Source organism: Bufo bufo, chromosome 6 (genome assembly GCF_905171765.1).
Source record: "Bufo bufo chromosome 6, aBufBuf1.1, whole genome shotgun sequence".
NCBI lineage: Eukaryota > Metazoa > Chordata > Amphibia > Anura > Bufonidae > Bufo > Bufo bufo.
Genome location: NC_053394.1, coordinates 65696369 through 65714846, shown reverse-complemented (window position 1 = coordinate 65714846; position 18478 = coordinate 65696369). Strand labels below are relative to the sequence as shown.

General features: G+C 41.8%; 1 protein-coding gene across 1 annotated transcript; it reads left to right on the top strand.

Moving 5' to 3' along the window:
- Positions 1–6290: 6290 nt before the first annotated feature.
- On the top strand, positions 6291–7148 carry LOC121005511 (olfactory receptor 1019-like). The gene has a single exon (XM_040438279.1). The coding sequence runs from the start codon at positions 6375–6377 to the stop codon at positions 7146–7148; it is 774 nt and encodes a 257-aa protein (XP_040294213.1). The 5' UTR covers positions 6291–6374.
- Positions 7149–18478: the final 11330 nt, after the last annotated feature.

Below are 18478 nucleotides of genomic sequence, written 5' to 3'. Positions count from 1 at the left end.
CTTTTAGTGGTGGAAATCAAAGTAATAAATGTATTTTATTGTTGGCACACCACAATTCAACAGGCGGTAGTGATCAGCTTACTTCAGCCGACAATTAAAGAAAAACAATTCAGTCTTGAATCTGAAAAATCACATAGAAAGTTTTAGGGCACAGTACCGTACTCCCCACGGAGTAGATGGGAACCTTGCTTTGTCCTTTGTCTCTCAGCAGAGACCCTCTGGTTTTCACTCGGCTCCAAAAACACACAGCTACACAGAGCTACACAGAGCTCCACCATCAGCCAGGTAATCACACCACTGACCCTGCTGGCTGACTTTTTGTAAGCCCGTTAAAACCCGGCCTGGACCATGGGGAACAGCCAACCCCCCCCTGCACTTTGGCTGCTCCCAGTAAGAGCCGGCCCGGATTAGCTTTTCACAGCTATGCTAACTATCAAAGTGTCCATCAGCAACTGCTGTGGACATATTCACTACTGGCTCCTACTTCACCGAGGCCAGGAACCTCGGTGACACATATCTTCCATTTATGATGGTCTCTTGTGCCTTTCTACAATATATATATATATATATATATATATATATATATAAAACAGCAAATACCGCAGCAGCACAGTCAGCACAATTACACTGGGTGCAATTCCTCACAGAGGTCGGCTTCTCCTCCAAGATATGTACTTTTCAAAGAACGAGGCAGCACTTCCAGATTTCGGTGGCAGGGTGAAGACCCCAAAACTTTATTCCCAGCAATGTTTCGGCCTACTCAATGAGGCCTTTGTCAAGCTTGACAAAGGCCTCATTGAGTAGGCCGAAACGTTGCTGGGAATAAAGTTTTGGGGTCTTCACCCTGCCACCGAAATCTGGAAGTGCTGCCTCGTTCTTTGAAAAGTATATATATATATATATATATAGAAATAGAAAGGATGGGCAGCACTCCAAAATGTAAAATATGAAAAAACTTTATTTACCCCAGTGGGAAATGCCCGACGTTTCGGCTCCAAACCAGAACCTTTCTAAAGCAGTGTGTGAGGACAAAATGCCAACAATATATAATGGCAAACCCATTCATTGTCATTTACAAAATCAGTGCAATTAAATCACAATAAAGTAAGAAATGATAAAATTGTGCATCATATCAAATATACAACAAATTACTAATGTGTACCAATGCAGTATAATATATATTTCCTTAAAACTGTGTACATAATTATAAATAATAAAGAGGAAATAATCATACATAGTTGATTACTTCAATTATCAAAATCGGTGCCATATGTGCATAATAAAAATAAGTGCTTACTATAAAATATTGCAACAGGTGGGCAAAGGCCGAATAGGAGAGTGAGTGGCCGCCATCCAGGAAACAGCATGTCAGTCGGCGTGCCCGAGTCGTCTCTGCGCATGTCTTGATGACGTACATAAGGCCCTTCCGGTTGTAGGTACATACATCTCCGCGCGACTGCGCATTACGATTCAGAATCTGTAGCGGCCATATTTATCAAGGGAGCAGGACAACCATCACAGACGTCATGCAGTATTCCCATATGTACATTTCCGCGCAATTGCGCATTGCGATTCAGGCTCTATAGCGGCTATAATTATCCAGGGAACACAACATCTACCGCAGACGTCATGTAACATTCTCATCACGGTCTGTTATATATGGGATTAGGGTGGCGCCAGCAATATAGAGCCTGAATCGCAATGCGCAATTGCGCGGAAATGTACATATGGGAATACTGCATGACGTCTGTGATGGTTGTCCTGCTCCCTTGATAAATATGGCCGCTACAGATTCTGAATCGTAATGCGCAGTCGCGCGGAGATGTATGTACCTACAACCGGAAGGGCCTTATGTACGCCATCAAGACATGCGCAGAGACGACTCGGGCACGCCGACTGACATGCTGTTTCCTGGATGGCGGCCACTCACTCTCCTATTCGGCCTTTGCCCACCTGTTGCAATATTTTATAGTAAGCACTTATTTTTATTATGCACATATGGCACCGATTTTGATAATTGAAGTAATCAACTATGTATGATTATTTCCTCTTTATTATTTATAATTATGTACACAGTTTTAAGGAAATATATATTATACTGCATTGGTACACATTAGTAATTTGTTGTATATTTGATATGATGCACAATTTTATCATTTCTTACTTTATTGTGATTTAATTGCACTGATTTTGTAAATGACAATGAATGGGTTTGCCATTATATATTGTTGGCATTTTGTCCTCACACACTGCTTGAGAAAGGTTCTGGTTTGGAGCCGAAACGTCGCGCATTTCCCACTGGGGTAAATAAAGTTTTTTCATATTTTACATTTTGGAGTGCTGCCCATCCTTTCTATTTCTGTATTTTTGGATTGATCCATTTTGGGCCTGCTGCACCCACCAGCTTACATCCAGGACGGTGCTGCCATTGTTTTTTCATTTTTATATATATATATATATATATATATATATATTTTTAGCCATAATATATTTACCGTATTTTTCGCTTTATAAGACGCACCTGATGATAAGACGCACCTAGGTTTTTGAGGAGGAAAATAAGAAAAAAATATTTTGAACCAAAAGGTGTGCTTTTGGTAGCTTTTGAACTAATGGTGGTCTGTGGATGATGTACTGTTATGGGGATCTGGGGATGACGCACTGTTATGGGGATCTGTGGATGACACTGTTATGGGGGATCTGTGGATGACGCGCTGTTATTGGGGGATCTGTGGATGACGCACTGTTATGGGGGGATCTGTGGATGACGCCCTGTTATGGGGGGATCTGTGGATGACGCCTTGTTATGGGGGGATCTGTGGATGACGCACTGTTATGGGGGGATCTGTGGATGACGCACTGTTATGGGGGGATCTGTGGATGACGCACTGTTATGGGGGGATCTGTGGATGACGCACTGTTATGGGGGATCTGTGGATGATGCACTGTTATGGGGGGATCTGTGGATGACGCACTGTTATGGGGGATCTGTGGATGACGCACTGTTATGGGGGATCTGTGGATGACACTTATGGGGGATCTGTGGATGACACTGATGGGGGATCTGTGGATGACACTTATGGGGGGATCTGTGAATGACACTGAGGGGGGATCTGTGAATGACACTGAGGGGGGATCTGTGAATGACACTGAGGGGAGATCTGTGAATGACACTGAGGGGGGATCTGTGCATTACACTGAGGGGGATCTGTGGATGACACTGATGGGGGATCTGTGGATGACACTGAGGGGGGATCTGTGCATGATACTGATGGGGGATCTGTGGATGACACTTGTGTCATCCACAGATCCCCATAAGTGTCATCTACAGATCCCCCATCAGATGCATCAGTGTGGAGGGAGGAGGCGTAGACACTCATGGCGGGGCCCGGTGCAGTGACTCTACTCTAATGCACCGGGCCCCGCAACTGTTAAACATTCAATCTGATCTATATCTAATAGTATATGCTCTGTACGGCTCTTACTGTAGTACCGTAAGTATAGCGCAGACCGGCATCTCCATCGGTCATGCGCCGCTTGCCGCACCTCCCTCCTCATGCGCCGTCTGCTCCAGCTCCCTCTGTCATGCGCCGCCTGCCCCAGCTCCCTCCTCATGCGCCGCCTGCCTGCTTATCTCACTTTATAAATGAACAGGCAGGCGTCGCATGACAGAGGGAGCTGGGGAGGGCGGCGCATGACAGAGGGAGCTGGAGCAGACGGCGCATGAGGAGGGAGGTGCGGCAAGCAGCGCATGACCGAGGGAGATGCCGGTCTGCGCTATACTTACGGTACTACAGTAAGAGCTGTACAGAGCATATACTATTAGATATAGATCAGATTGAATGTTTAACAGTTGCGGGGCCCGGTGTATTAGAGTAGAGTCACTGCACCGGGCCCCGCCTCCTCCCTCCACACTGTCACTGATACTTCGCTGGCCGCGCTGTGCAGCATAGCGGCCAGCGAAGTATTCGCTTTATAAGACGCACGGCCATTTCCCCCCCACTTTTGGGGGGAAAAAAGTGCGTCTTATAAAGCGAAAAATACGGTACATATATTATTATATATTTAGAATATATAATATATTAAAATATATGTAAATATATTATGCTAAAAACATCAGTAGTAGTTTCTGACATATTATGCATTCATATATATCAGAAGTATGAATATATATATATATATATATATATATATACACACACACATATATGTATATATATATATATATTCTTTTAGTAATTACACATTTATTTAGCGCCATACATTTTTTTCAATTACTAAAAATAATATAAATGTAATTTATATATGTTATTTGAACTCATAACCTTCTACATTAGAGCCAAGAACTTTAACCACTATATATAAGCTACATGTTAACCTTCATTTAAATATGAAATGATACTTCTGCTGTATAGGAATACTTACTGCATGACAACTACTATAAGGTTTTTCTGACATAGTTTATCATTCAGCTTTATAGCTGAGTAGTTAAAGTCCTTGCCTCTAATGTAGAAGGTTGTGAGTTCATATATTGTGAGTTTAAATATTTATTCTCAGAAATAGAGGCTAAATTAGATTTAAATACACTGGGTATCCCCAAGCACTGACTCTGTATATGGACATACCTAGCATCTCAGGGCACATGTGGCTACAGGGGTAATTTAACTGCCTTGAATTTCCATTGCTGACAGACAGATGGTTTAGGTGAACAACTTACAAACTGAAAGTGGTTGTCTAGAATTTGGAAGAAACATTTCTTCCAAATATAGTGCCACACCTGTACACATGTTGTGTATTGTATTTCATGTCGATCTCACTTATTTCAGTGGAGCTGATCTTCAAGTCCAAACAAAGCTCACAATGTACTCTTCTTCTTATGATTTTCACTTGAATGATCTTACTCATACAGTATGAAAACGAAGAACAGAATGCAAATTAATTTAATGGGTAAGACACAATGTGATGCATACAAATTTAAAGAGGACCTTTCACTAGAATAAAACATCTAAACTAACTATACAGACATGGAGAGCGGCACCCAGGGATCTCCCTGTACTTACTGTTATACCTGGGTGCGGCTCCGTTCTCCCGGTATAGCCTCCGGTATCTTCATAGTTAGGCTCCACCCAGGGGAACCTGCCGGCATCTTATTCTCCCATGCTGTACCGCTGGCCAATCGCAGTGCTCAGCTCATAGCCTGAGAGAAAAAAAAGCCTCTCAGGCTATGAGCTGAGCGCTGCGATTGGCCAGCGCTACAGCATGGGAGAATGAGACGCCGGCAGGTTCCCCTGGTTGGAGCCTAACATATGAATATACCGGAGGCTATACCGGGAGAACGGAGCGACGCCCAGGTATAACAGTAAATGCAGGGAGATCCCTGGGCGCCGCTCTCCATGTCTGTAGAGTTAGTTTAGATGTTTTATTCTAGTAAAAGGTCCTCTTTAATGTGCTTTTATTCTTCTACTCAATCTGAGAGTTATGAAATGTTATGAAATGCACTACAGACAAAATGTTTTTATGGCCTTCTTTACACTGTTTGTGTGTTTTTAGTGTTGTCTGCATTTTTTCTCAAAAATACAGCATACTCTAGCTACAGTATGCCTTTTTTTTCTCATTTTTCTGTTAGGCCTCTCGATAGGAATTCACAAATGCCCGTTTAAAATGTTACAATAAAAACACAAAAAAAGGTAAAAAAAAGTGCCAAGTAGACATACAGTTTAATCAAACTATTTAAGATCTTAATTTTCTATTTTGAAATAGTTTACCTACCAGTAGTAGATTACTATTATACGAGCCCTAATAATGTTTCAGTAAAATATTCCACTTAAAAAGGAGCTGTCACCTCTCCTGACATCTTCAGTTTAATAACTACTTGTATTCCCCATATAACAAACTTCTAGAAATACTAATAAACAAATAGTACATAACAGAGTCATAACAATAGATACTGTGAAATTGATAGTGCATGGGGAATACAAGTAGTTATTACAATAGTCAGGATAGGTGACAGGTCCACTTTAATTGTAAAATAAGATATGATGTGTTGGACAAAAAACATACTTTGACTATCCATTTTACTAATTTAATATTTAGCTCAGTTTCAAAAGCATTCACAAAGATTAGATTAAATCAAATTTGTTTTGCTTGCTGTTAACATTTAATCTATATTGTTTTTTCTTTATAGTGTTTTTCTTCTAGCAATGAAATCAGGAGAGCTATTTAACACAACAGAATTTGTATATGACAGTTTAACGGATGACCCCATGCTACAGTATATATTCTTACTTATCTTCATAATTATCTACTTTATAGTAATTTTTGGAAATTGTGCAATATTTGTAGTTATTTGCTTGGACTCAAACTTGCACACTCCTATGTACATCTTCTTATTAAACCTGTCTGTCATTGATATTGCGTCTACATCAAATATCCTACCAAAGCTTTTAATTATGGTCTTCATACAGTGTAATACAATCTCATTCGTGGAATGCATAACTCAGTTATATTTTTTCATTTTCTTTGTTTGCACTGAGGTCTTTGTTCTTGCAGCCATGGCTTATGATCGTTATATAGCAATCTGCCACCCTTTACATTATATTATTATAATGAGTTTAAAGCTCACTTTTGGACTATCTGCTACTGCATGGGCAGCTGGGCTTTTGACTCCAGTTGGGCATGTTAACCTCATCTCAAAAATGTCTTTTTGTGCTTCTCATGTAATCAGTCATTTCTACTGTGATATTTCACCATTGCTAAAGATCTCATGCAGTGATATTTATAATGTAGAAATGTTAACTTATGCTGTAGGGACACTTGTGGGAATCTTTACATTAATTTTTACATTATTATCCTATATTTTTATCATTTTGAACATTCTTAGTATTAAATCTACGGAAGGTCGAAGTAAAACTTTTTCTACGTGCTCTTCACATTTAACTTGTGTGATTATGTTTTATGGAACAATAATGTGTCTGCACATGAGACCTACATCAACATATTCTTCAAAATTTGACAAGTGCTTCGCTCTTGTGTATACTGTCTTGGTTCCACTGCTAAATCCTTTTATTTACAGTTTTAAGAATGAAGAAGTAAAAAAAGCTTTGAGAAGGCTCAAGATTAAAATACCAAAAATAATCTTCAAGTTATAAAATATTATATTTCAAAAATGTCTATTAAAGCTGCAGAAGGCAGTTTTAATACCATTAAAATAAATATGTTAGATAAGCATTGATGCAAATAAAGTCAAAAGCAGAAATATAACGTAAACATTATTAATTTGTATGTATTATGTACTGGTAAGACCAATGTCGTCTCTAAGCCATATACCATGCAGTATGTGGACCACCAGATCCCTTCATGGATGTGTCTTTTTTCAGCAGTGCTAACTACTGTGTGTAACTAGTTCTGCATTTCATTAGATTATTCCCATTGACAATTAAAGTATGTCAATTCTCCAGCAACGTGTTGCACATATGGAACAGTCACGAGGTCAGGTTTCTTAAAGCAGTTTTGGAAGCCAAAACCAAGGAGGAATTCAAAATGTATTATACTTTCTTTCCTTTTATGATATACTCCTGATTTTGGCTTCCAAAACTGCATCAGGAAATCTGACCATGTGGTCCTACCCTAATTGTGTGTGTAATCTACATAAAAATTTAATATATTACCAAGTGCTCATTTCTTATTTTTCACAAATCGTGAGTTACACTCTGTGCTGTTTTGTATGCTACAATATGTCTCGCCTTTCCGGTTGCTCCTCTTAGTCTTGTGCTTTTGTAACTTCTGGTGCTTGTGAGGTCTATGTGAAATCCCACTATAATCCATGATGGGCATAGGTTTGCATGGATCAGGGTCTAGCAGGCATGGAGATCATCTCTCTCTCTCATGAGGTTGGGCACCAGGATCCAGCATCAGCATGGTTTTTAAGATTACATTTCTACAAATGTTGCACAGCAGGGTTCTATCAAGGTAGAGCCTATGCTTTACAGGGGTACACCTCTCTGCTAGTGATGAGCAGCATAGGCAATATTCACATTTGCAATATTTAGTGAATCTTTGGCCTAATATTCGCCATAAATTAGCAAATTTGAAAATGTGTTTTCAAGTCATTATATTCTTGATTGCGAAAATCGGCAATGTAATATGAGCATATTGAACGCGCAATACAGGCATGGCTTACGTTTGCTACATTTTTCAAGCTGCTAGAAGTTTCCAGAGACTGGAGAAAATGGTTGGCAGCAACTTTTGTGACTCCTGATCACTGTAAGTAATTTTACATTACAGCACTGTGCTCCAATATATTCACGATTGCGAAAATCGGCACTAATGATACACATATTTTTGGCGCAACACATGCAACTTCACATTTTATCAGGTCTGAGTAGATATTACTGATTGGTGCACTAAGTATTGTTGTGAACTTGTGACATCACAGCACTATGTCTATAGCATGTATGTATGGACAGCAGAGAAATATCTCCTAACACCCTGCACTGGAACAGCTACACAATTTCACTATCTAACCTACACAGACTGTCTCCCACTAACTATCTGTATTATATATATAAGAGCTAACTATCTAATGTAAATGACTCAACAAAGCACAGAGCACAGTAATGACACTGCTCTCTCTCTCTCTCTCTCTCTCACAACAGTAAAAATGGCTGCTGGGGAGTTTCTTATATAGTAGAGGGGTAGGCATCTTTTCTATTGGCTGCTAGGGATGTTGCTAAGCTCTGAAAAAGATATTACAGCCTTCTCATTGGCCCACAAGCAAGAAGCAGTGAGGGTACTGATGAAAAAAAAAATCTAGAATATTAGACCTCTTCACGAATTCTCAAAGTGCCGATATTCGCGATACAAATTTGCGATTAGAATATTCACGAACAACACTACTCTCTGCAAGAATTTGAAGATAAGGCCATATGAATGGGAGTTTATAATGAGAGGATTATGGAGATATTGAGTCCAATGTAGCACACAATTGTTGGACTGCACCCGCAGCTTAAATAGACTCTTGAAATGATTCTTTGTGGAAAGGAAGTTACATGTTTATTTGAGATGAGTGACAAAGCAGGTTACTGAGTCTTCTCAAAGCCTTATACAGTATGCGGACCACCAGTTCTCTTGTTGAACTAGATGGACATGTGAATGGAGTGCAATAGTGAAATTTTTAACAAACATTTAATTTTTATACCCAGGATATGCGCCCAATGTCTGATAGGTGTCAGTCCTGACTCTGGGACCCACACCTATATTTAAAAAAAAAGCCCCCAAAGTAAAAGAGGATGCACCGCACATGCGTGACTGCCTTTCATTCATTTCTTTGGGACTGCCCCATATAAGTAAATGGAGCAGTGGCCACTGTTACATGATGCAGTTCCCATTAATTTCAATGGGACTTTCGAAAATAGCCAAGCTTGCTGCTCGGCTATTTTTGGCATTCCCATAGAAATGAATGAAGGCCGGCTGCACATGTGCGATGCTCCCTCCTTCACTTTGCGGGCTCCATTTTTAAAGATAAGTGCAGTGTCATGCCCTGCTCTGACTATGTGCGGAGGTCGGCCAGAATAGCAGCACATGTTTAGTTTTGTTTTGTTTTGGAGTCGTGCTGAACCCGCCTCCCATCAGGTGCACTGGGTGGGGTCACTGGTTTAAATATCACTCTAGTCCAGTGTTCTGAGCGGGTTATAGAAATCAGTCTGGCCTTGGAAGCAAGGAAGGAAGGTTGTCTGTTCCAGCTCAGAAAAGATGAGTGTGGTTTCAGTTTTTGTTGATTGCTGTCTAGGTTGTTTGTGTCATCTTTCCCATCGAGGTTCTGTGCGAGCAGGCTGCTCCTTTTCCCCTTTTCACCATCTCAGGGAATCTAGGGTGTTTTAGCCCAGGCACGAGGACACATCATTCCTACCTTCAAGGTCTGAATGTGGGCTGAGCAGTGCAGGGAAAGAGGTCAGGGTTTAGCTAGGAGGTGACCCTTCCCCTGCTTCTCGCCTAGAGCCTGGTTGTTGGTTTATCTGTGTGTCTGAGTTCCCCTTCCGCCGTGACATGCAGGTCCCAGAGGTGGGATATGCCCCCATGTGCAATATGGTTCAACCCATAGGATAGAATATGCTCTCAATGTACAAGATGGGCCAACCCCTTTAAAATGCAACAATCTACCAGTAACATACATGTCAATGGTTCACACATACATGACATCATCAATATATTATTATTCATAAAGTATACATGACAACATCAATACACTAATATACATAAGGGAAACTACACCTTTTGGTATTCTTTGTAACTCTTGATTCAATGTGTTATATCACGTCCAGTACCTAATAGATTCTTTTAGCAGTCAAATAACAATAACAGGAAGAAATTGGTATATTGCAGTTCAAAACAAGACAAGTTGGATACCTTTGCATTAAACTAAAGAACTAGAAACTATTGCTCAGGCACCCTTTCTGAAGTACCTTAGAGTGGACATGTATTGAAACAGTTACTGTGCGTTAGTATGACAGAATCACTTCACACTTCACTTATTTGGTCAGTTACAGGGCCAAAACTGACCAAATAACTGAAGTGTGAAATTAGCCTTACAGGTCAATGTTAGCGTCTGGTACAAAGAACCGTGCAGTGGCCCAAGATTGCACTATAGAGTGAAAGAGCGCACTCCATTTACACCATCAGCTGATTCCACATAGATTTCTACAGAACCTGTTCATTTACACACTTGTACAAGTATTGGCCCCTTGACAGAGTGGAGACTGTGTCAGCATTAAGTTTGTGTTGACGCCACGTTTTATTTTACCTTTCTTCTGATCTGCCACAAGAACAACCCCAAAAAACGGATCCCACCTTTTGAGCATTCACCTTCACACGGTCAGCATTTGGTCAGTAATCGATCAGTATTGCTTAGACAAAAAAAAAACAGGAGTGGATCCAAAACAGAAATAATACGTGATTGTAATATTTGCATGTCTTCCGTGTTTTGTACCCACCCCTGTGTTTGGCTTTCAATTCATGAGCATATCCTGAAGCAAAATAGTGAGGCTGTGTGAAGCCAGATCTCTCTCCTATTGTGAACTGTAAAGGTGAGCTAGAAACGCTGTGTATTAGCCAGTGCCTAGACAGACAGGTATTTATTTTGGTTGTTTTGTTAAGCTGGTGCAGGAGTCTCACCTTCCCCAGTGATGATATAACTGGGGAGGGTTCACCTGTTTATGCCGAGAAACTAAATAAAGCACTCTTTGGACTTAAAAAAACCTCACTGTGGTCTGTCATCACTGCCCTGTCTGAGAGAGCGATCCCTTACAATTGGTGGAGGGTTCGAGCATAACGTTGTTGCTAAGGGCAAAAGGTTGCTAAGGGCAATGGTGGGACAGTTGTGGTGCTTTAAAGTCTTTGGTGAAAGCTACAGCCGCTATGCAAGGCTCATCAAGTAACATGGAGGAAGTGATTAAACAGTTTTTGCAGGCCAACCTGGAGGATAAAAAGAGACATGCAGAAGCCTTACATGTCCAACAACAGGCCATGACCCAGCAGCAGTAAATGACTCATTTGTTGATGGAGCAGACTGTTGCTCTAAGAGAGACTACTGTAGCGCCAGACCAATGAGTGGAAGTAAGCCCCCTGTGAGGCTGTGAATGCAAGGAGGGCTGTGCAGCGGGCCTTGCAAAAGATGACCCCCGGCGATGACATTGAGGCCTACCTCACCGTGTTTCAGAGAGTGGAGGAGAGAGACTGCCAGTAGCAGAATGGGCAGAGTTATTTGCACCCTTTCTGTGTGGTGATCCGCAAAAGGCCTAGTATGACCTCAGGGAGCAGGATGTCTGGGATTATGCCAAACTTAAAGTGGAAATCCTGGCTCGCCTGGGCATTACATCGGCTGTCGATGGGCCGGGACTTCCCACTGTTTTTGGAAGCTATGGGGGAAAGACACTTTTGCAGTCAGTGAAACTCCTGCAGGACCTGTGTCTTCCCCTTTAAATGGTCATTTGAGCATGACATTTTACCCTTGCAAGTGTTGGCTGGGGAAGAAGATGCATCTCACTCTGTGCAAAATGTATTAGATTGAGAAGTGTCTCGGGTTAACTTTGGTACAGAGCAATTGAGAGACCCTATTCATTTTACCATGTTAAATGGTGTACCACAGGAACCAGAAACTGACCATAAATTTCCACATTTTGCCATGAATGGTGATCTAGTCTACCGAGTTACCAAAATCAACAGTGAAATTGTGGAACAGCTTCTGGTAACAAAACAATACCGACATATGGTCCTGGACCTAGCACATAACTAAACTATGTACTTGGGGGTCATTTGGGTGACGAGCAAAATACCGGGAGAGGGTACTACAAAAGTTTTACTGGCCTGGAGTGCATAAGGAAATAAAGATATACTGCAAGTTGTGCCCCACCTGTCAGATAAGTGCCCCAGCATCACACTTCCGTAGTCCCTTACCACTTGGGAGGACCAAGTGGTAAAGTCACAAGCAGTCTAAACATCATTAAGGGTAACCCTGCTGCTAAAAATATGTGGCCTCAAAAGTGCATTAAAGCACTGTGCATAGGAAAGGAACATTTACATGTCTTCTGCGTTTTGTACCCACTCCTGCTTTTGGCTACCAAATCATAAGCTTATTCTAATGCAAAATAGGAACCATGTCATACAGGCCTTACAGCTGCTACATAGACAGGATCCTTTGTGTGTCTCATTTTTCATTCCTTCTGACATATCAGAAGAAGGGTCAAATAAATGGTGATGTCAACTAGGCCAAAAAGACAAAATAGTGGCCTAGTCATGGAATGGAGAGAGTGGGAACAGCAGAGAAGTCCACAGAGTGGCCCAGTGACATAGTGTGGAGCTGGCATCAGCATGAGGAAACCACAGAGTGGTGAGGTGGCAGCAGCATGAGGAGACTACAGAGTGGCCCAGAGACATAGTGGTGAGCTGGCAGCAACATAAGGAGACCACAGAGTAACCCAGTGACATAGTAGTGAGCTGGTAGCAGCATGAGGAGTCCACAGAGTGGACCAGTGACATAGTGAGGAGCTGGCAGCAGCATGAGGAGAACACTGAGTGGTGAGGAGGCCGCAGCATGAGGAGACCACAGAGTGGCCAGGTGACATAGTGGTCAGCTGGCAGCAGCATAAGGAGACCACAGAGTAATGAGGTGGCAGCAGCATGAGATCACAGAGTGGCCCAGTGACATAGTGGTGAGGTGGCAGCAGAATGAGGAGACCACAGAGTTGTGTGGTGACAGCAGCATGAGTGGACCACAGAGTGGCCCAGTGACATAGTGGCGAGGTGGAGAGCAATTCCAATACTAACTGAAGATCGTGGGTAGCAGTAAGTGCACCTTGCAGCAGGTGTGTGACATCATCATCAGAATAGTAGCTAAAGCAGGTAGCCAGAAGAAAAAAGTCTCTTTGGACAAAGTTTAGGTGTGGCACCATAGATGATCTAGTCTGATGCATTAGGCACTGTTGTGTGAAAATCCTGGCTGATCCACGCCTTATTCATCTTCAGAAATGTCAGTTTCTCCACATTTTGGGTGGACAGGCGAGTTCTTGGGTTAACTATGGCCCCCGCCGCACTAACACCCGATCTGATGCCACACTACTGGCCGGGCAAGAAAGCTTGTCCAGGGCAAACTCGGCCAGTTGCGGCCAAAAATCGAGGTTGGCTGCCCAGTAGTCCAAGGGATCTTTACTGTAAGGTGGCAGGGTGCACTTCACGTATGCCACAACCTGCTGCTTCAGGTTCTGCTCTATGTCTACCTGCTGCTGGTGAGTAGTTTCTTCAGTAGGCAGGTGGAGAAAACTGCTCCTCAGCAACTCTAGATTTAAGTTGCTGCTGATGTAGCTGGTACTTCTCCTGTCCCCACACCCCCCAGCAGCCATGGCAGTGGAACGTGAGCGCAGAGGGCCCCCCAGGTCAGACCTGCGTGAGAATGGGTGATGGCACACATAGGCAGCGGCCAACTGACTACATAGGATAAATAAGTAGGAAATAACGTGCTTATTAAAATAATACCTTTATTCGTTATATTAGGGTGTAATGGAGCAAGTAACTGCTCAAGTGATAACCTATGCCTAAAGACAGATACTTTAAGAAACTCCCAGCATAGAGAAAACAAGATAATATACTAACAGGGAGAGGCAGATATCGACATATCGACATAGGTATCCAATGCGGCTATGTGGAGAGGGGAGAGGGGGGAGGTGGGGGGGGAGGAAATCTTTCCATAGACGTCCCTGGAGAACCAAATCCTGTGCCCAGGGATACCTCCTGATGGAGGAGGTACCCTGTCCCCATACCTATGTCGGAACTCAATCCTGTTATGGCCCTACTTCAATGTATAAATTATATATACATGCAGTATCCTATGGGGTGTAGAAAATAGCCCATAGAAGGAAAAAAGATACCTAAAAACTTTAAAGACCCCGACGCGTTTCACCTGCACCTGGTGGTTCATTAGGGGGTGATAGAACAGGAGTAATCGTAGGGAAAGAGATTATATACAGTAAATGGATGTAATGGATACTTAGCTCCCGTTAGTGGCTTGTGGAGATAAGATATAAAAATAAAAAGGTAAGTCAGCCAGTAGATACAGAACCTGCAAATAGAGAGGAAGGTGTCACTAAGACAGGTGAAATGTATATAGACTGTCCGAGTATACTGTACTTACTGGCCAGAGAAGCCCTAAAGAGCATTCGAGGTTACTAGGGGTGTCTAGAATGGACCGATGGTGGATATAGATGTCCAACTGACCTGTAAAGGACCCCATAAATACTTAGATGATGCTCATATTAAGAAAAGTTAAAAGAACACTAGTAGAGTTGAGCGAACCCGAACTGTAAAGTTCGGGTTCGTACCGAACTTTAGGGTTTTCGGCACCCGGACCCGAACATTTACGCAAAAGTTCGGGTTCGGGTTTGGTGTTCGGCGATTTTTATGGCACTTTTTGAAAGGCTGCAAAGCAGCCAATCAACAAGCGTCATACTACTTGCCACAAAAGGCCATGCCTACTATTGGCGTGGCTGTGATTGGCCAACTGCAGCATGTGAACCAGCCTCTATTTAAGCTGGAGTCATGTAACGCCGCCCGTCACTCTGCTCGGATTAGTGTAGGGAGATGCTGCAGCTGCTGTCAGGGAGAGATCAGGGAGAAATCTGATCAAGAACTGGTTTATGTACTCAGCGATCTACAGAAAAAGTGTTTTGTGGGTGCAGTGCACAATTTTTTTTAAGCCTGCCCTGAGCCAACTACTGCTGAAAACAAACTTTTTTTTCTTCAGTTAGTCAATAACAATACATGATTGGCAGCCATTTTATGCAACGATAGTGCACCAGCAAAGGCTATCTGCAAGTCCAGAAATACAGCTTTGTCATTAAAAAAAGCCTCTTATATACTGCACATCTGGGATTAGACAAGCATAAGTGACTGTCACAATTAGGACAGAAATACAGCTTTTTGGTTAAGGTGAAAAAACCTCTAATATACTGCACATCTGGGATTACACGTGCATAAGTCACTGTCACATTTAGGACATAAATGCAGCTTTTTGGTTAGGGTGAAAAAACCCTCTAATATACTGCACATCTGTGATTACACATGCATAAGTCACTGTCACATTTAGGACAGAAATACATCTTTTTGGTTACTGGGGTGGAAAAACTCTCTAATATACTGCACATCTGAGATTACACGTGCATAAGTCACTGTCACATTTAGGACAGAAATACAGCTTTTTGGTTAGGGTGAAAAAACCCTCTAATATACTGCACATCTGTGATTACACGTGCATAAGTCACTGTCACATTTAGGACAAAAATACAGCTTTTTAGTTAGGGTGAAAAAACCCTCTAATATACTGCACATCTGTGATTACATGTGCATAAGTCACTGTCACATTTAGGCCATAAATACGGCTTTGGCATACTGGGGTGAAAAAAGTCTCTAATATACTGCACATCTGTGATTACACGTGCATAAGTCACTGTCACATTTAGGACACAAATACAGCTTTTTGGTTACTGGGGTGAAAAAAACATCTAAAATACTGCACATCTGTGATTAAACGTGCATAAGTCACTGTCACATTTAGGACAAAAATACAGCTTTTTGGTTAGGGTGAAAAAACCCTCTAATATACTGCACATCTGTGATTACACATGCATAAGTCACTGTCACATTTAGGACAGAAATACAGCTTTTTGGTTAGGGTGAAAAAACCCTCTAATATACTGCACATCTGTGATTACACGTGCATAAGTCACTGTCACATTTAGGACAGAAATACAGCTTTTTGGTTACTGGGGTGAAAAAACCCTCTAATATACTGCACATCTGGGAATACACGTGCATAAGTCACTGTCACATTTAGGACAGAAATACAGATTTTTGGTTAGGGTGAAAAAATCCTCAAATATACTGCACATCTGTGATTAAACGTGCATAAGTCCCTGTCCCCATACCTATGTCGGAACTCAATCCTGTTATGGCCCTACTTCAATGTATAAATTATATATACATGCAGTATCCTATGGGGTGTAGAAAATAGCCCATAGAAGGAAAAAAGATACCTAAAAACTTTAAAGACCCCGACGCGTTTCACCTGCACCTGGTGGTTCATTAGGGGGTGATAGAACAGGAGTAATCGTAGGGAAAGAGATTATATACAGTAAATGGATGTAATGGATACTTAGCTCCCGTTAGTGGCTTGTGGAGATAAGATATAAAAATAAAAAGGTAAGTCAGCCAGTAGATACAGAACCTGCAAATAGAGAGGAAGGTGTCACTAAGACAGGTGAAATGTATATAGACTGTCCGAGTATACTGTACTTACTGGCCAGAGAAGCCCTAAAGAGCATTCGAGGTTACTAGGGGTGTCTAGAATGGACCGATGGTGGATATAGATGTCCAACTGACCTGTAAAGGACCCCATAAATACTTAGATGATGCTCATATTAAGAAAAGTTAAAAGAACACTAGTAGAGTTGAGCGAACCCGAACTGTAAAGTTCGGGTTCGTACCGAACTTTAGGGTTTTCGGCACCCGGACCCGAACATTTACGCAAAAGTTCGGGTTCGGGTTTGGTGTTCGGCGATTTTTATGGCACTTTTTGAAAGGCTGCAAAGCAGCCAATCAACAAGCGTCATACTACTTGCCACAAAAGGCCATGCCTACTATTGGCGTGGCTGTGATTGGCCAACTGCAGCATGTGAACCAGCCTCTATTTAAGCTGGAGTCATGTAACGCCGCCCGTCACTCTGCTCGGATTAGTGTAGGGAGATGCTGCAGCTGCTGTCAGGGAGAGATCAGGGAGAAATCTGATCAAGAACTGGTTTATGTACTCAGCGATCTACAGAAAAAGTGTTTTGTGGGTGCAGTGCACAATTTTTTTTAAGCCTGCCCTGAGCCAACTACTGCTGAAAACAAACTTTTTTTTCTTCAGTTAGTCAATAACAATACATGATTGGCAGCCATTTTATGCAACGATAGTGCACCAGCAAAGGCTATCTGCAAGTCCAGAAATACAGCTTTGTCATTAAAAAAAGCCTCTTATATACTGCACATCTGGGATTAGACAAGCATAAGTGACTGTCACAATTAGGACAGAAATACAGCTTTTTGGTTAAGGTGAAAAAACCTCTAATATACTGCACATCTGGGATTACACGTGCATAAGTCACTGTCACATTTAGGACATAAATGCAGCTTTTTGGTTAGGGTGAAAAAACCCTCTAATATACTGCACATCTGTGATTACACATGCATAAGTCACTGTCACATTTAGGACAGAAATACAGCTTTTTGGTTAGGGTGAAAAAACCCTCTAATATACTGCACATCTGTGATTACACGTGCATAAGTCACTGTCACATTTAGGACAGAAATACAGCTTTTTGGTTACTGGGGTGAAAAAACCCTCTAATATACTGCACATCTGGGAATACACGTGCATAAGTCACTGTCACATTTAGGACAGAAATACAGATTTTTGGTTAGGGTGAAAAAATCCTCAAATATACTGCACATCTGTGATTAAACGTGCATAAGTCACTGTCACATATAGGCCATAAATACTGCTTTGGCATACTGGGGTGAAAAAACTCTCTAATATACTGCACATCTGTGATTTTACGTGCATAAGTCACTGTCACATTTAGGACAGAAATACAGCTTTTTGGTTACTGGGGTGAAAAAACCCTCTAATATATACTGCACATCTACGAATACATGTGCATAAGTCACTGTCACATTTAGGACAGAAATACAGCTTTTTGGTTAGGGTGAAAAAACCCTCTAATATTCTGCACATCTGGGATTACACATGCATAAGTCACTGTCACATTTAGGACAGAAATACAGCTTTTTGGTTAGGGTGAAAAAACCCTCTAATATACTGCACATCTGTGATTACACATGCATAAGTCACTGTCACATTTAGGCCATAAATATACGGCTTTGGCATACTGGGGTG